Below are 18,710 nucleotides of genomic sequence, written 5' to 3'. Positions count from 1 at the left end.
TTGCGCCAATATTCTATCTGTTAGACATTTTCCAAATCTATGACAACTTATTTATTGATTTTACAGGCAATTGATGAAATTTCGCTAGGTTATATAACTGTTAAGGAGGGGAATAATCGTATCTCTGTAACGTTTACTTTGTTTAATCTATTAAATGAATTTCCTTAGGTTTGTTGCCACAGACAAAACTCACGTGGCAAAATAGATTTCTGTTGCATGTTGAACGCACCTCTTAAATATACACACCAAACCAGAATTGCTGGACCATGTGATGTTAGTTTTATTTACCCTGACTTGTTATTTGGGAATACTTAAGGGGATTTTTAAGCAAAGGCCGACTTATTTAGTCTATTTTTAAATGAATACGCCAATATAAATAGGAGCTAACTCAATAAACGAAAAGAACATGAATTATGATTGCAGAAATGCGGTTGGGTGGTACAGCAACTGCGGATTTCTTGGTGGCGTTTTTACATTATTGGCTTTGATCATTTCAATAATACAGACTTCACGGATAAGCAAATATCGTGTGAGGACTTGGAGACGCGGGGATTCGCGTGCACCATGGCGTTTTATCCCCACCTTGTGGATGCACTGAAGAGTCTCGGAGTGCAATAGGCTGACGGTGCTCATTAAGCTTTTGATGGGTAAAACAGTATTATGTCGGTTGAAGTTTCGCAAAGAATCAAGTCTTTTTGCGAGTGTAGGATTCTCATTTGGAAACAAAGCAAAATCCTACACCTGCTGATTACACACTAATTGAGGATGGATTTCTGCCCCTGTTTTTCGCCTTTAAAACACGTGATAACTTCGTCCACTAAAATATAGAAAGCGGAAATGGAGAGAAAAATGTGAGAAACGGTTCAATTTAAAAAGGAGGTGCACTGCATGTAGGAGTAACAATGAGGAACCCGCGATGCAGTAATAATATTAGTGCACCACAGGATGGCAGTGCACAGGCGTAAAATGAATTGGCAGTTTACTCTAGCGATTCATAATGACCAACGAACGGCACGTTCCCTGGTAATCACTAAATATCTGTCCTCGAATAAATATTTCATATGGGTCTCCAGAACATTGCACAAACCAAATAGACTCATTTATCGTTTTAAAAACCCGCACAACTTTCATGGATGCATGTTTGCATTCTGTTGTAACCCTGTGAGAATACGCGCTGAAGCATATAGAGTCATGTAATTGTACTAATTGCTAAACGTCATTAATTGCCGTAATTTACTAATTAGCTCCGTCAGTTTATTTGAACGCATGCGCTTGGGCCCAGAGTCACGCGAAAGCCGCACGACTGTCTTGCATCCCTCCACCCTCCCGAAAAACAACACAGGACTCAGATGCAGAATTGGATCTAAAACCCTTTTTTTTGGGGGGTTAGAAAAAACAAAACAAAAATGACGCGTTAGCGATGAAACCGGCCTGGACAACGTAGCTTTGGGAACTCGTTCTGTTTCATAATGCGGTCGTTGTAGGGACTATTTATCCGCGGCGTCGCGGAAGACGATCGCACAGGGAGGGGTTGTGAGCTGTTCAAGATGGCGGCGCCCTGTGGAGTGCAGCTGCTTTAACTGGTAAACAGGTTTGTATTTTTATGCATTTGGGCTTTGCATGCGAAATATGATGTCTCGCGACAACATAAATATTCAGCGCCCCGGACGCTCATCTTTTCGCTTGTTTTTCGCATTTAGTGGGGCGTCGGTAATATTGTCGCTAATGCTCTGTTGCTTGGGACTCAGTGAGAGGCAGCCAGCAGTCCTGATTGATTTATGGTGTTGGTGAGGGATGAGCTACACCAAACTGGCACATGCTTGTATTCACACAGACCAGCAGCGTGCATTAAGTGGAGGTGACCATGAGCTTGTCGTTTTTGGAGATTCTCTGTCTAATCCTGGCCATTGTTCTGGGCAGTTGTTTACGCCCCGTTAGTGTTGGCAGGAGGGACCCGCAGAGCCAAATGGGGTTTGGGGTTTTCGGCCGGAATCTGAAACGAACGGCCCATCTTGAACGGGTTTTACGCAATGCGAGGTTTAAATCTGATGACGGGTGCCAAGATGAACTTGTAAAGCCCGAGCCGCAGTGTACGAACCCACCTGGCTAGGTGGGTTAGCGTTCCACTGACATGGTGTCCAAGAGGCTTCAGAAAACGCAATGGCACTTTTTGAACGTTGCGCCTGCTTTATAAGGAATCTGTACACGAATGTTTTGCATCGTTTCGGACCGTTTAACCGCAGCTCTATAACTCTAACTGGAGACTCTGGACTAATTTGGTACCTTCACCCCGAGACCCCAACGGGTCTCTCGTATTGGTACAGTGAGAGTCATGCGTATTCACATTGCATACCTGTAGTGGGCCAAAACAATTTTAAGTACATAAGGGAGCTGTTCTTTAGTTGTGCTTTTAAACACCTGTTTGTTGAGACTTGCATCATGTCATTGGTACTATCCATTCAATAGTTCCCGTCAGGGCTTAATCTGGGTCTGCGAAACGAATAACAAACTGCAGGATTAATGTGTGAAGATTGCAGCTAATTTGGAGAGAAGCGTTCCTGTTGCTATGCCTCTCAGTAGAGCATAACTGATCCTGTAACAGAAAGTGTAAATCTTGTGTATTTATGAGATGAGAATCCACAGATGGTGGTTATTTTCCGTGTCGCACAGAATGGCCTTTGAGGGTAGCAGGCACAGCCAGATGGAAATTGTTTGAGCAATATAGTTCTGTTGGAACCTGCGCCATCAATGAGCATGTGCTTACTGCTGTAATTTGGCTTGGTGAAGGTGTATTCATCTACCTGAGAATTTAGTCTATTGTTTAGATTGCAAGAAAATGTTCTTTCATTATTGGAAGCTTTGTAGGAACAAAAGTATGTCATAACTGTTTATTTAACATTGAAGTTGGTTGGGGAAAGTTTTTGGAAGTCTCTCATTCTGTGTTGCTCTGTCTCTGAACAGTGGTGCCTGCAGACTGTGTTGGCAGGCAGCCCAGGGACCAGAGGCTGTGAGTGACGTCTGAGAGCCCCTTGCCCTACGGTGCCTCTCACTGAAAGTCCTGTCCACGCCCCCACGTAGCCAGCAACAACATGGCCCGAGAACAGCTCAACGTGGGGGACTTGCTCCCTCTTCTTGAGACTTCTGACCTCCAACAGCTGGATGAAGTCAAAGGTCTCATCAACGAACACCTCAGTACAGGTACTGCCTGAAGGATATCACCAAAATGCACGTTTGTTTTCTTTTAAGTTTTTTTTTTTTCTTTTTAGATTGTTTATGCTGTGCAAGTTCTTTATTTCCACTGCATTCATTGGTTGCCATTTCATTAGTTTGGCTCCGTATGCGTGTTTGGCATTGACGTTTGAAAACGGTTTGCAGAGCGGGGGTCTGTGCTTCTAAATGGCTTGGTGGATTATTTCCTGGAGACCGAATCGACCCCTGTCACGCACATCCTGTGCTCAGTGAGGGAGCCGCATGATAAGGTGAGACACCGGGCCCACGTGCACTCAGCCTCTCGGAGGAAGGACCTGTTTTTGACTCTCATAGGCTAAGGAATGTGATATGAACCCTGTTTTTTTTGTATGCATGGTCTTGGCACACTGAAGTAAACCCTTAATCACTTCTCTACTCTAAAGCTCCTTATCCCTTCTGAAGGCACTGCGGTCACCCTCGGCCAATTCCCCATGCTGTGCTCTGTGCTTGACAAATGAGTTTCATGGCAAGATGCTCCATCCTGCACCAAGGACACCTGTGAACTTAAAATACAGCCGCGTTTGTGACGCACATCCAATCAGGGCTATGAACTTGAGGACTGACTTTGTTGTCTCCTCCCCCACTCCTCAGCATCTGTTTGATAAGATGAACGAGTGCATGGCCAAGCCGGCGTGTCGCCTGTCCACCCTCACGCTACTGGGGCACGTAGTGCGTAAGCAGCCATCCTGGATCCATAAGATCGCCCGCTACCCGCTGCTGCTCTCCTTGCTCAGATGCCTCAAGGTGGGCAGTGGCTCTCGCTGGGAAGCACCTTCTGACCGCCGCCTGATGCCAGTGCTTCACGTGTCCTGTGTTTTTGTTCTTGGGGTGGCAGATGGACACGGATGCCGTGGTGCTAATAACTGCAGTGCTGGTCCTCGTCACTCTGCTGCCCATGATCCCACAGGCTGGCAAGCAGCATCTCTACGAGGTCTTTGACATCTTTGGTCGCCTGGCTGCCTGGACCCTGAGGAACCCAGGTAGGAGAGCTCTGAGCAAACCGCAGCATGGAGGGGGGCAATATCTGGTTTATTTGTCGCTCGTGCTACACAAACCATCTGACTACTGTGGACCTTGGAGTGGTGAGCGTTTCTGTAAAGCCCATTAATGTTTTATGACGTCGGCCGTTTGAACAGCGTTTCAGATGTAAATGCATCCGAGTGATGCAGCGTGTAAGATGTTCTCCAATAGCAGTAGGGCCTGTGTTCTCATTTCAAGCCACTCAATAGCCTTGAGTGCTAAGCAGTGACTGTGTGTCCAGGTGAGCCTGTGTCGTCTCTGCTGGTGTGTGCAGGGCACGTTTCGGAGGTTCACGTGATCCATCTGCATGCTGGTGTCTACTCCCTCTTCCACCGCCTCTATGGCATGTACCCCTGCAACTTCATTTCCTACCTGCGCTCGCACTACAGCATGAAGGAGAACGTGGACACGTTCGAGGAGGTGGTTAAGGTAGGGGGGCGGGGAGCCTCATTGTGTGAGGAAGGATCTGACATGAGCTGCAGGGCAACAATCCTCGTGGCTGTGCTGTTCTAGCAAGGGTTATCCAAACAGAGTGGGCCGGTGGCCAATACAGTACTTGCAGCCAGATGGGGCACAAGTGGTGTGTGTGTGTGTGTGTGTGTGTGTGTGTGTGTGTGTGTGTGCGTGAGTATTATTGCGTGTGTGTGTGTGTGTGTGGCCTCATTTAGCAACAGTTCTTTCTCAAAATTACTTCTAAGGGATTTATGGCTGCTTTTACTTATTTAAAGAAAAAATAATGAGCATGTGCAACGTGGAAACCCCTTCCTCAGGGTGCCTGCGGTCCTTGGTTATTGTCTGAAGTCATTTTTACTAATTTAAAGCTTTAAGTATTGTCTTGAAGCTGAAATCCTTTTTTGCTTCAGATGTGCATTTTTCCTCTCGCTCCATTAAAAATGCGAAAAAATAAGTTCCTAAATCGGTGAGTCGCCCAGTTATCGCCCGTAAATCTGACAACTGCCTGGGGAAGATGACGGGTTCATTTTGATATTTGGCTAAAAGATTTCTGGTGAAATTTGTTTCCATACTTTACGTTCGGGATGGGGGAGTCTCACTGCTTCACTGAACCTGAAGCTCGTTTGTTGAGCTTGCACATCAGAATAGAATTTCTGTCAGTTGAGGTAGCCAAAACATTTGTCAGTTTATTACCCTGTCCTATTAATATTTATACATGGAAACCTGATATTTTTGTTAGAAGTTTGTAAAGCTAATTGGCTACTCTTATCAATGGCCTGTAACACCAGTTGTCCCTCTAAGTGAGCAGAGGGGGAAATCTGTGTGCCTGAATATTTATTTATTTATTTATTTATTTATTTATTTATTTATTTATTTTCCTTCAGTCTTGTTAACCTGGCATAACCAGATGGCATTAAGTAGCTAACTCGCGCTATCTAACGTTACCAAGGTGGAAATTCATTCTTTCCTCTGACTCCATCTCATGTTTCTCAGTTTATAGTTGTGTAGTTGGCTAACACACGTTTTGTGCACATTTGTGTCCAATTTGGCAGGTTAGCTGTAGACTGTCAGATTGTCCGTTTCTTTCCCTCTGTCAGTGTTCTTGTGCCTCTCTTTAAAACGAACCTTCATTTAGTTTAAAGGTACAAGTTCCTCAATGGCTGTTTACAATGTAATATTTATTTAATGGTTTAATCAAAGTGACTTGGAATCACTGCAAATTGCTTAAGTTAAACTTGAATTACATTTGCAGTAGCATTTTAAAAAGTATTAAATCCCACTTGGATGCCTGTAGACATCCTGTTCCAAGTTCAAGAACAGGTTTAGTGTGCAGAAATCTTCACCAAAAAAAATGTAATGACCGTTTTCAATTTACCACAGCAAAAAACCTTTTTTTTTTTTTTTTTTCTTTTTTTTCTTTTTAAACCCTGTAGTATAATGAGTAGGAAAATGCTATCTGGGATCTGTTCTGTTGGAGAAGTTAAATTCAAATAGAACTCTGTAGTTGACATATTTGGCTTCTGTATGCAGGGTGGACTAAAAAAAAATGGAGGCATGAATTGAGACATTTGTTGTTTGCTCGCTGCACACAGCCAATGCTGGAACATGTCCGAATACACCCTGAATTGGTGACTGGAACCAAGGACCATGAGCTGGACCCAACCAGGTGAGTCAGCCTCCCTGAAACCATTTCTGTACACAACAGACATGACATCCAAATCTACAAAATTCATCTTTCTTGCTTCATTCTCTTCCCCCTCTCTGTAGGTGGAAAAAGTTTGAGATCCATGACATTGTGATCGAGTGTGCCAAGGTTTCTCTGGATCCCAGGGAAGCATCGTGTGAGGCAGGTTACTCTGCCCAGCCTGAGCACTTCTGCGCCCAGATGCACGTCCGCCCTCCGGACCCCACAGCCAGCCCGTACGCGGACTTCTGCAGCAGCTACGGTGCGGCCGTCCGCCTCTCGACGTCGCTTTTCTCGTTGACTTCATCCCAGTAACCTTCCTCAGCTAACTGAACGTTTTGGGCTACAATAAGCGTGACGTGCTGACTTGAGTCTTTGTAGTTCTTGGATGTCGGTCTAGCGTGGAGGCTGGCGCGGATTTTGTTAGGGTGTGTTGTGCGTCGGTTGGTCGGACGCTCTGCCACACTGTGTGTGTGTGTGTGTGTGTGTGTGTGTGTCTCTCTCTGCAGGAAGTGCGTCGTCGGTTCAGTCCTCCACGCCACGGCAGCCTGTCCCTCCTTCCCTGCCCTGGTCCTCTCTCTCAGGGACCCAGCCCGTCTGGCGCAGTCCCTTTCCCACTCGCTGGACGGTAGGTCTGCTCCCCACTGCTTCTCGGGAGGCTCTGAGCATATCGGTAAACGGCTGGGCGAGGAAACTCTGGAGGGGGGAATGTCTAGGAATGCTTGGGTCCTGCACCTGTCATTGTCAAATGCTGCCTAACTGGCAGGTCCATCGTGGAGAAGTTTGCGTGCGCTGATTCCCTTTGAAGGGTGTGCCGTGCGGAGCAGGTCCGTGACTGGGCGTAGTCCAGAACCAGGCTTTTCCCCTGTCTGATCCGACCCGTTGCGTTGCGAAGCTAGACGCTCCGGCTGTGGCTCTACTATTCACGGAAGCTGTGTGGGCTTTGGTCAGTGGAGGACTGGCTTGGTCGTGTGTCTCACCTTTTGTTTTTCTTCTTTCTGATGAACATTTTTCTTCTGCCGGTGTTTATAGCCCCCTTCCCCCTCCCGGTCAGGGAGCTTGAATCATCCCCTTGTTCTGCAGCGGTCAGTGGCGGGTCGGTTGGCTGCAGAGACAAAAGACCTCGGGAGAGGAGAGGTGTTGACTCATTGGGTGTGTCTGTGGAGCTTTTAAAAAATAAAACTTTTTAAAAAAAAGCATGGAGTGGTCACTGGCTCCTGGCCACCCACTCACTAGCTGTGACTTCTTTAAAAAAAATCTTTTTTTTTTTTTTTCTTTTTTTTAAAATTTGGTTTAACCCCTCACTTGCCTTTTGGAGCCGAATAGTTCTGCACAAACAGACCCTGGATTCAACTGATGCTTGAGTTGCAACATCTTAAAATGTCATTCGATGAGGGAATGCGTCCTCGTGTCGAGTAAATGACTGCTGGGAGTGGATAATGCTGGATAATTCGATTTGGGGAACATAGGCTCTGGAGCCTGTAACGAAGCCTGAAGGCAGCTGCCCTACCTAGGACTCGAACCCGGGTCTGACGGGTGGTAAACGTGAGCTCTGGCCATTGGACAAAAAAACAGCTCTCTGGCATAGCAGCAAGAGCACTGGATGTGTTGTACCAGGGTAGTTGGTCACATTTTGCCTTGAAGCTAATTATCCTGCACACTTCAACAATATTAAAGCCCTTGCAAAAAACACTAGCACTGAAACTTCAGATGCACTCGCATCCCTGCAGAAGGTGCCCCAGAGTGCCGTGGGAACTTGAACACTGAACTCTGGTGTTTTTGTTTTGTGGTTTTTCTTCCAAATGGTGCTTTGCATACATTCAGAACCTTCTGATTCAGTCCTCTGGAACGTAGTATTGTGGTGGAAAAGTCAGTAACTAACTTTCTCCTGAAGTTAATTTTCCTTGGACAGTAAATAGTCTTGAATGGTTTGACTGGTGGTATAATGGTGATTTTCAACAGATCATGTGGCAACAACCATGTAGTTTAATGAAAGTCCTACTTCAAAACAACCGAGAAATGTGAGGGGTGGGGGGCAAAAGGATGAGTGTATAAGGCCTTAGGAATGTAGGATGTGGGATATGCGTTTTGTGCTCTGGGCAAAACTGGCCTCTTTGTTTTCTTCTTTTGTAAAGAGCATGTTGTCCTCTGTGTCATAAATGACAGCGTTGGCCATGGGGCAGTTGCTTGTGTCCCCTTTTTCCCTTTTTAAAGAGCTTGTATTCCAGTCTGATCCTGCCATGCTGTTCTGGTTCTGTTTTTTTTTTTTTTTTAAATTCAACATGACCTTTTATTTTTTGTAGGCATCACTGAAGTTTGTCAATTTTTGCTTGTTTATTCCAAGTAGAGGGTGGTGTCAGTGGGTTCCAGTCTCGGTACATGGCTAGCACGAGATTTGTAGTTAAAGGCAATATTCTGTACTTTTATACATTTTAACTTTTTAAACCTAATTTTCTATAAAGTATGTTTTGGTGATTTCAGTAGGTAATGGAACAGTGAAGTGAATCTTCTATTGGCTAAAAATCCTGTCTTTGTGCAACACTCAGAACTCCAGTTGTGAATTCAACTCCACCTGTGGGGTCAAGGATGTTCTCTGGAGCCCGTCCTCCCTTTGTGGCATGGCCACGCCCCCTTCCTCCAGAGGGATGTCCCCCAACCCTGAGACTTCCCAGAGTGCCTTTCACTTGTCTGGTCGCCTTCACAGTATACAAGGTAAGTCTAGAGATCTGGTCCTGTATTAGTCCTGCATTATTGGCTCAGGTTTGCGGTTGCAGATACAGTTTTATTTAGGTAAACTGAATGTTAATGGAACGCATGGTTGGTGTAAAGGCATGTTGGCAGTACTGTGCCCTCAGTCTACCAGACTATGAACGTTTAGCGTCTCCATTCTCACGTTCTCATGGTCTCTCTCTCTGCCAGCAGGTGGTAAGGGGACGCCCTGCTCTGGCACACCTGCAGCCTCCTCTCCACCCCCCAACCTCGCGGACGAGTTGTCCGCTGCCTCTCTGTCCCACAGTGCCACCAGTCTGCCGTACAGGGTATTCCTTTCCGCCTTTGCATCGGTGTTTGAGCTGCTCTGTAGCGTAGGCGTGAGCGCTGCTGATGTAACGTTGCATTGATGGAATGTAAGACTTGCAAGGTAGAATCTTGCGTCGTGCGTTTTCAGCGCGGCTGGCTTTTTGTTGGGCTCTCGACGCAGTAAAGCGGCCCTGTTGTGTTTCTGACGGTGCGTTTCCCGTTAGGACGGTCGAACGGTAGACCCCAGCAAACCACCTCTTCTGAGGCAGGATCCCGTCCGGGAGCTTGAGAAAGCAGGGGGCGAGGTGACCAATCACAGAGGTAGGAGCACCGTACGTGCCGTGCGAGTTGGTGCAGCAGTGAGCTCTCTTGTATGTGGTGGTGAGTCACTGCATTTACTAAGGTGCTGAAATGAGACTACTGGACAGCTGAGACGTGCTCAAAACATGAAGTAACTGAGCCCTAATGCACAGAAGTTAAAGGCAATATTCTGTGCTGCTAGTCTTGTGTATGTAGCCTTATTCTGTGCTCTGCTGGGGGGGGAGTTGGGGTTGGGTGAGCCTGGGCCGTGACCGGGATCCGTCTTCCTCTCCCTGCTCCAGGCGGCGTGGTGGAGCCCGTGCCAATGACCCTGAATGAGCTCTCCGTCTACATGAAGGAGCAGGAGCAGCAGAAGACGGAGAAGGAGGAGGGTAGGAACACCAGCCAGACTTCCTCAGCACTGCTGACGTCCTCCTCTCTGCCAGGAAGTCTGTCTGTGCAGCCTCTAGCCGACACGTGGCTTGGAAAGGCCTGTTAATGCCAGTCAGCTGCCTGGTGATGGTTTGGTGTAGCTTGTGAATCCTGAACATATCCTGCCTTATTTAAACGAACGACTGCGAGTATAATGTAGAATTAAAATACAAACGAGGGGCTTTTTGGGGTGTAGAACGGCTTGGTGGTGGATGTTGTCGTGCTGTGACGTTTCCACAGCTGCCCTCATGGAAGAGCTGGTGACGTTGACGGAGATGAAGCTGCGCGATGGGGTGGGGCGCAGCGGCTTCGACTCGCCCTTCTACCGCACCACTGAGACTCTGACGGGGGCCCGGGAGAAGCCGCTGTCTGTCTCCGCCCATGGCGTCCCGCCGCGAGATCCCCACACCGCCACCTCCACGCCGGACAAGGCGGAAGCCCGGCCCGGCCGCCGGGCCATGGGGAGCCGGGGCGGTTCGCAAGAGCAGCCCTGGGCATTCGAGCCCCTCTTCACTCCCGTCGAACAGTCGGCCCCCGGGGTCCTCCGTCGCAGCCCGTCCACGGACGACGAGGGCCTCCGATACGGGCCGCCGCTGTCGCCCGGCCCGTGCAGAGCGCCGCCGCTACCCTACGAGGCGCTGTTTGACCTGACCCTGCCCCACGCAGCCTCCGTGTTCGTGCGCCACAGGACCGTGGCGGCGCTGGACAGGGCGGACAGCGAGGGTGGGCAGGGGGCCGAGGCGGGGCAGGGCAGAGGTGCCCAGCGCCCGACGACGTCTGCGTCTCCCCTCGAAGTGCTGGATCAACTCGTGCAACAGGGCAGCATGGCGCACGACTGCGTCCTGCAGAGGTGAGGGGAGATTGCGCAGGGCTCACCGCAGGCGTGACTAAACTCCGTCTCGGCGTGCCAGAGGCCAGCACAGTAGTGACTTCCCTTTTTAAACTGACATTTAACTGGTGAAGGCGTTCCAAAGCCGAGCGAGTCCCTGATTTGTCTCCTGACTGGGCCACATGGACTGCTAAAATGGATTAGGCTGCCATTTGCCTTGTTTTATTAGATTTCTGGGCGTTTATGCTCCCATAGTGCGTGCGTGTGTGTGTGCGCGTGCGTGCGTGTGTGGTACGTTTGGGTCCAGTGCCGCCTGGAGTGCTGCGTGTGGAACTCAATCGGGCCTGTTGCAGCATTGCTCGAGCATGATGGAACAACAGTAGCCATTGTGCTGGTTGGCCCATGCAGCTGCAGCGTCAGCACGGAACAAACGGCGCTTTCTCTCTCGCGCTCTCTAGCTGAGGAACCAAGCCAGTCTGGAGCATGGTTCACCCAGTCCTAGGAGTGTTCAGAGCGCAGGCCAAAACTGTGTGCACTAGTCACGCCACCCTGTCGCTCACCCTGCTGACCTCCTTTAATTTTGGTCTTTTTCAGATCACCTCTACCAAGCAAGTCAGCTGACTGGACTCACTTCGGAGGTAAATGGTGCTACGCAGCTGTACGTGTGCTCCCTTTATGACCGCAGGCAGCCCTATCGCCGACCGGCCCAACTCGGCGTGCTTTTCCCGAGGTCCGTCCGATTGTGCGTGACGCGCGATTAAACCTGAACGCCTGTGGGACGCTCTCTCCCGTCGGTGGGCTTCTTTCTTCCCAGCCTTGTTGCCATTTTCGAACGATGCCGCAGCCTCCGAGTCTTTCAGACAAGTGTAGGATGGACTACAGATGGGGAGGGGCATTATCCTGGGAACCTCGACTCCCTGAGCACCAGGAGCTAAGGGTTAACTAAGACGGAGGCTCTGACACTGCACTGACCCCTGGACTAATCCAGATGATTGGTTGCTGGAGAAGCCGGCATAGCTCGTCAGGATGGAACCGAAGGCGGCCGTGCCGTTATGAGAGTTGTTGAAGCTGTATCGTTAAAGGGCCCGTGCGCTCGGTTGCGGTATTCTCCCACGGCCGACGGGCCACGCTGCTCCTTGTGGTTTGGGTTTTTGTGCTCACACTCCTTTCTTTCCTGTGTGAACTGTAGATTTTCTCTCCTCCTTATTCTGTTCATCCTCACTCTCTTCTCTGCTTGTCAAGTCTTCCCCCCCCCCGTTCCTACTAACTGTATTTTTACCCAATTTTTTTCCTCTTCTTTTTTTTTTTTTTTGTATGCATTGTTCACTTCATTTTTCTTTCATATTTGTCTCTTGGACTCAGTCTCTCTTCCTGTTCCTTGATCTCTCTCTCTCTCTCTCTCTCTCTCTCTCTCTCTCTCTCTTCCTTCCTCTGGAAGACCTGCAGGCCCTGCGCAGTCAGCTGCTCCTCCTGCATAACCAGTTGCTCTTTGAACGTTACAAGCGAGAGCAGCACGCCCTGCGCAACCGCCGCCTGCTCCGTCGGATCATCAACACCACCGCGCTCCAGGAGCAGAACAACGCCATGGTAACCACTCTGCATGCTCTCCGAGGGGGCACTTCAATACATTCTGTCTGAAAGGCTTCTCATAACGAAAAGGACCACAGCTCCAGTGTTGACCAGTTAACACTTCCTTTTTAGAATTTGTCAATGTGTCCAAGGACATGAAACCCCTTTTTATTCGTTGTACCAGATATTTTGCCATCATCCAAACCGCATCAAGTTTTTAGCAGTATCAGGACATGAACATGTAATACAGGTTTTCTCTTATGAATCGCAAACATAATATGCAAATGAGGGCAAACTACACCAGCAATCCACATTTAGAAATGAGAACATGTTACCATGGTGCTATTTGTTGGAATCATCACAGTAAATCTGCTGGTAGGGTTTTTGGTTCTTGTTTGTTTTGAGCATCAGAACTTTTATCTGGGATGCACGTGAAGGGACGTGACTGGCAGATTTTAATCTTTGCACGTGAGATAAATTGCCCATTTATTTTGTGTGTAGAAGGACCAGCTGAACCTGCAGAGTGTGGACATTGTGTCTCTGCGAGAGAGTCTTCAGGTGGAGCAGCAGCGCTACAGAGAGCTGTGTGAGGAGAAAGAAGCTGTGGTGTCTCGCCTGCACGCCCAGATCGGCCAGCTCCAGCAGGACCACGATGACTATTGCACCAAAAACCAGGAGCTGGAGGTACCGGCCACCTCCTGCTCTACGTAGCCAGGCACAGAAACTCTGTGTCTAGGCAGCATAAAGGTAGTGGTACACAGACTTTTGCTTTAAACAAATCAGCCCCCCTCAAAATATACATTTGTGTGTTTTCAGAGTAAATTGCAGGAGTGTCAGAAGAGGAGGAGGGAGACGGAAGCAGAGCTCCAGACAGCCAATAACGAGGTGTGCCACACGGGGCACCTGTTGAAGCAGCTCACAGCCAAGGTAAAGGAGCTCCTCCACGCTACAGGGGCCCCTGCACTTCTGTGGGAAGCATTCAGGCCTTGGACCCCGGTCCAGTTCTTCCATAATGTGTAGTGAGCTGGTGGCACAGGTCAGGTTTCTTTTCTCAGGGCTGGCAATCTCACTTTTTTTTTTTTTTTTGTCCTCTCTTTGTGTGTCCAGTTGTCCTCCAGCGAGAGCACCCAGCAGCAGCTGGGCTTTCTGAGCAGGCAGCTGCTGCTGTTGGGGGAGGCCCATAAACTGTGTGTGCAGGAGCTCCAGCAGTCAGGCCCCGACACCACCAAGGTAGAGGGTCAAGTTCCCAGTGCTGCGTCCATAGTGTTTCTTTCTCTCTCGAGTGACTGTGCCATTTTCTTTGTTTATTGATCATCACTTAAAATTTTTTTTATTTTTCTCTCTCCATCTCTTCTTCCCCTCATTTTTAACAGGAAGTGGAAATGCTGAAGGCATCCGCGACCAAGGAGGTGGAGCATTTGAAGCTGAGCCTCCTCCTGCAGGGCCAGAAGCTGGAGGCGGCGCAGCAGAGGGCAGCCGAGCTCGAAACGCAGCTCTCCAAGAAGGAGCACCTGATCGCCGAGCAGAAGCTGTTCCTCGAGGACGTCAAGTGCCAGGCAAAGTACGAACGTGCTCTCGCTAAAGACGGGGAAGCTGCACAGTGACCCAAGTTCACACTGAGCTAGTGTGTAGATTTCCTGTGTGTTGGCTTGCGCATGCTGGTCAGTCTTGTGCTGTTCATATTGGAGTTGTTGATCTTAATTCTCTAAGACGCCAGTCGTTGACCACCGGAATTTAGTGTAGTTAATGTTGGCTCGAGGGGACTAATTATGCTGCTGTTGGGCTAAATTATGCCACGCTGTGCTATTCTGAGCATAAGTCAATGATCCAAAGCTCTTAAAGTGGTGAGTTGGTGAGACCAGACTCGTAGCACTGAACCATCAGGGTGAGGTGAAATCCAATGAGGTTTGACTGCCTTTGTCCTGTTCGGGTTATGCATCTTGTTTGCGCATTCGCTCCGTCTTTCCTCATCTCCAGGGAGGAGCTGCAGGCGTCTGAGAGCAGATACCAGGCCCAGAGGTCACTGACGCAGGCCTTCCACACAGAGCTGCTCCAACTCTACAGCAGGCTGGAGATGGAGGCTCACACTGCTACTGCAGCCACTTCACCAGCAGGGGGTGCTGCTGAACACCACCACCACACAGAGACCTGGTAAATGCATCAAATAAACAAGCCTCAGTTATTTCAGACCCTTGCTGTTGTGGGCATTTATTTTTTGTTCTAAAATGGCCGTAGGTAATGCCAGCTGACCACAGGGTACCGCTACTCTTTCAGTAGCCATGAAGATTCGTATGAAATTGATGTTTGTATTTAAATTTGACTTGGCTACACCCAGGTTGTCCTGCAGTTCTGTTGGTAACGCCCATCTTGTCCCTGGTGTGCTTCCACAGTGTGTTGGTGATGGACGGATTAGCAAAACCAGTTTCTAAGGATCATGGCGAACAGTCTTCACACGGTAACGGCACTCTCTTGCAGCCGGGAAGAGCCAGAGCCAGCCATCCAAACCCCGAGACCAAGTCCATCAACGGCAGCCGAGACACCCCACCCCCTGTGTTGGTGGAGCCGCCCCCGCCCCGCCCTCACACCCCGCTGGGGCCGCCCGGCCCCTCGGCGCCCCCCGCGGCACCCCTCACCGTGGGCTCGTACCCGAGTGCAAAGAGCTTTCTGGGCATGCGGGCACGCGAGCTGTTCCGTAACAAGAGCGAGAGTCAGTGCGACGAGGGCGACGCCCTCCGCCCACAATTCACCAGCCTGTCCCAGGGCCTGAAGACTGAACTGTGTGTGGAGCCCCCTGTAAAGACAGCACCTGGCCCTGCCCACACACAAGGCCCCGCCCCCAGCACACTAGCTGCGTGCGATGCCTCACAGAAAGGTGGGAACCAGGGAGGGGCAGGTTTCAGTGGGGCTCCAGCCCCACCCAGACAGCAGCAGTTGCGCATCATGGACTACAACGAAAGCCACCTGGACCACAGCTAGAGAAGTACGGAGAAAGAAATAGAAAAATAGGTAGGACTTGGTAGCTGGAGAAAGCTGCGAAATATCGGACCACGCCGGACTTTTTATTTTTATTTTTTATTATTTTTCGTTTTAATTACGGTATTTTTGTCCTAATTCCTCACACAGACAACAGGATTTGGAACTGTCAGGTTGCATTTCTTGTCCATGTCCACACCTGTGAAAGCCTTGGGCATCATGGGCGGCACACCAAGAGTTGCGCGGCCTCCTTAATCAGTCCCCTCTTCCTGCTCACAGTACCCCACAACGCTCATTTCTTTGCTCACGCCTGCTAAAGCAGCCGTACGCATTGAACCCTTCAGTAAGGTCTCTGAGTGAGTATTGGCTTCTGGGAACGTGATGAGGCAGCAGAAAAGCGATTATGTGCTTTAGTGATCACCCACCCCCACCTTTCTTGGGTTGTGAGTGTGAGAGACTGGTGAGGGCAAGTGTGTATGGTGCCTAGCGCGCTAACGTGTGTGTGCACGTGCCATTCAACAAGGACTTTTCGCTCAGTCCAGTACTGTTTCCTGTGCTGACATTGTGCGTCTAGTGCGTGTGTGACAGAACAAGAGAGCCAAGAAGTTTACTAGAGGCCCTTTTTTATATTACTAGGATTTTTAAAGTTATTTATTTTGTCACGACGTTCTGGGAAATGCTGCCTTCCTCGCTTGTTCTTGGTTGGAGAACGGTATCGATGGTCATCATAGGAAAAAAAAACTGGTTTCTCATTAAAAACAATATGAACATTACAATGTCAGTCTAGCCAAGTACAGACCCGGGTATGTGTTGGTGTCATAACTTGGTGTAACTTGGCGGGAGTTACACTTAACTGTTATCTCTTAGTTTCCCTAAATAGTATTGTCATCCTGAAATCCTGATTGGAGCATAAATAAGATGTGCTGCACCCCCCCCCCCCTTTTCAGTTAAGCGATACTAACAATTGAATAACAAACTGAATAATAGTTGTCCACATCTCGCTGGCTGCCGGACCTCAAGTAAAATGTCTAAAGTTTCTTTGCGGCAGCCAGCCAGCAGATGCCCTGTTCACAGTGCCGAGCGAACTGCAGCTCAGATTCGTTTCAGGGCAGGGTTCATGAGTTTGAGTGCTCGTAATGGGTACACTGTGATGTAATGAACAGTAATTCTCCATGTGTTGGACGATGCTAGTGAGAGTGGCTCAGATTCTTAAATTTCAAATGCATTTTGGTATCCAAATATACTCAGAACAGACCAGATGAGCAGGGACCGAGACGGATCGCCTCTTGAGTTTTACTCTCGGCCCTAGTTACATTCTCTTAGCCATTATGTGCTATTTTAAAAGATGTCCTACACAGCCTGTCTTCAAAATGCCAAATATCCTGTATGACTTCACTCTGGTATTTCAGCACAATGGAAGGGATTTGGGCTTGCTTAGTTTTAAATTTCTGTTTGCATTTCACTTAAGGATGTTTAATATAAAGAGGACAGTTGAAAGGTGCACAATTATGTATTTTTTAATCTAATCACTTGGTTATATCTAAATGAGTGGTCCTACTGACCGACTGTTATTGAGTTTGCTAAATAAAGGCGTCGAGTGAGCAGTTGTCATGAAGGCGCCGGACCCCAGACTAACCAAATCACGGGCTGTCCTGCACGTCTGAAGTGTTGGTGATCATCTTGTGCGGGTGGACTTCCTGGCCTTGTTTTGGCTTCCACAGGTCCTGTTGTCGTACCCTTTTTGCCTTGCTATCTAAAGCATGTATGACGGTTCACTTTTAAATGCCAAACAGGAGCTTTTGACAGACCGACACACAAGGTACAATTCAGCGAGAAGTGAAATGGAGTGTTTTCCGTTGGACCTCCTCTGACAGAAGGAAGTCTTTAGAGCAGATGCTTGTGTTTAACTGTGAAAGATGAAAATAAAATCGTCTTTAATGTTTTGCACTATGGAATAGGAGTGGTCTATTTTTAAATTTTTTTTTTTTTTTAAACAAACTTGTTAACGGCAAGCTGCTTTCATGTTTTGTTTTTATTATAACTCTGGGTCAAAAGATACGAGTGTGTTGGAGAGCACAGGGCCAGAAGGCCACTGTGCTTATGCATTTTTATTGCAGCAACACTCGTGTTGGAAGCACAAACCTAATTAATTTGCAGTAAGACACATTTAAGTAAACGCAGTGATGGTGGTGAGATGGCATTTTCCAAGATCTTCGACATGTGCGGTTTGAATCCCGGTTATCTGAAGGTGAATCGTCTGTAATGCAGTTCCAAATAGGTAAGGGAGAGACTAGTCGAGAGTAGACCGTACCACGATGATGACGCTTACTGCAGTGCTCCGCCTTGACCACCAGGGTGCACTCTTGCTCCAGTGCAGACGCTGACGAACGTAGTTCAGGACTCCACAGGTGCAGTTGTTTAAACGCCACGTCCTGTAATGCGATTAGTGTCTTTCTGAAAGTGTAGCTAAGCGAAGTCCTACTCATTTTCCCTTAAAAATGGCACAAATTATGGATCTGAGGCCTGTTGTTTGGGCGGTTATCAGAGTGGCATGCCAAAACCTGCTGTCAAAAAACGCAGGTGCATCAGTTTCCAGTTACCGCAGTTGATTTCCATGCTTAATTTTGCTTTTTTTAACGGGCATGCACGTGGCGCACACGTGGACTAGGCTGATCGTTTCTAGTTGGAGACAGCACATCCTGATCTCTGCTAAGATCACCTTTCCCCAGGTGTTCGTCCCCGTGTGCGCTTTCGGCGCCGGCAGCTTCAGGGGGAAGAAACACATAATCGAGCAAGTATGATTAGTTTATCAATCGTGTGCATATGTATTTCACGAGTAAGTAAAAAAAAAAAAAAAAAAGTCGCATGATTAATTTACCAGCGCTCTGAGGGTCAGGGAAACCGATGCAGGGTAATTGGACGCGCAGGGAATCCGCACCGATTTGTGATTTCATACTCTACTTGAGAAATTAGATGTCGGTGCAAATCTAAAATTGCTCCTCAATGTTCTCAAAGACTCTATGAAATTTTAAATATAAATCTTAAAGCATTCACTGCAAAGGGCTCTTTCTCTCGTTCTCTGTGCCACCTTGAAGAGTAACCCTGTGAAGATGTCAGGACATGGAGATACTTGGCGGAGTTACGATCCGGTTCTCAAAGAGAATATGTCTTCTCACCTCTTGA

At 48.4% G+C, this 18,710-nt stretch overlaps 1 protein-coding gene across 3 annotated transcripts; it reads left to right on the top strand.

Moving 5' to 3' along the window:
- The first annotated feature begins 1,380 nt into the window (after positions 1-1,380).
- Positions 1,381-17,477, top strand: tsc1b (TSC complex subunit 1b). Of its 3 annotated transcripts, none has more exons than XM_035527220.1 (22): positions 1,381-1,591; positions 2,962-3,198; positions 3,376-3,479; positions 3,841-3,993; positions 4,085-4,229; positions 4,544-4,698; positions 6,315-6,388; positions 6,490-6,668; positions 6,916-7,034; positions 8,953-9,118; positions 9,329-9,444; positions 9,649-9,745; positions 10,027-10,116; positions 10,397-11,006; positions 11,580-11,623; positions 12,424-12,572; positions 13,056-13,238; positions 13,371-13,481; positions 13,662-13,784; positions 13,928-14,115; positions 14,532-14,705; positions 14,945-17,477. In XM_035527220.1, the coding sequence occupies exons 2-22, from the start codon at positions 3,090-3,092 to the stop codon at positions 15,528-15,530; spliced, it is 3,675 nt and encodes a 1,224-aa protein (XP_035383113.1). In that variant the 5' UTR covers positions 1,381-1,591; positions 2,962-3,089; the 3' UTR covers positions 15,531-17,477. The 3 variants fall into 3 exon arrangements, with proteins under 3 accessions (XP_035383113.1, XP_035383112.1, XP_035383111.1); XM_035527219.1 differs by having other exon boundaries at positions 1,382-1,583; positions 9,326-9,444; XM_035527218.1 differs by having other exon boundaries at positions 1,382-1,591; positions 9,326-9,444.
- Positions 17,478-18,710: the final 1,233 nt, after the last annotated feature.

This window comes from Electrophorus electricus, chromosome 6 (assembly GCF_013358815.1).
Source record: "Electrophorus electricus isolate fEleEle1 chromosome 6, fEleEle1.pri, whole genome shotgun sequence".
Classification (NCBI taxonomy): Eukaryota; Metazoa; Chordata; class Actinopteri; order Gymnotiformes; family Gymnotidae; genus Electrophorus; species Electrophorus electricus.
Note: the sequence above shows the minus strand (reverse complement) of the source record. Positions and strands in the feature narration are given on the sequence as shown.

Bases quoted from the DNA above. Each gene is read 5' to 3' on its own strand.
- tsc1b (XM_035527219.1), top strand. From the start codon at position 3,090: ATGGCCCGAGAACAGCTCAACGTGGGGGACTTGCTCCCTCTTCTTGAG. The intron at 4,699-6,314 runs GTAGGGGGGCGG...CGCTGCACACAG, and splicing joins CGTTCGAGGAGGTGGTTAAG to CCAATGCTGGAACATGTCCG. The intron at 6,669-6,915 runs GTGCGGCCGTCC...CTCTCTCTGCAG, and splicing joins GGACTTCTGCAGCAGCTACG to GAAGTGCGTCGTCGGTTCAG.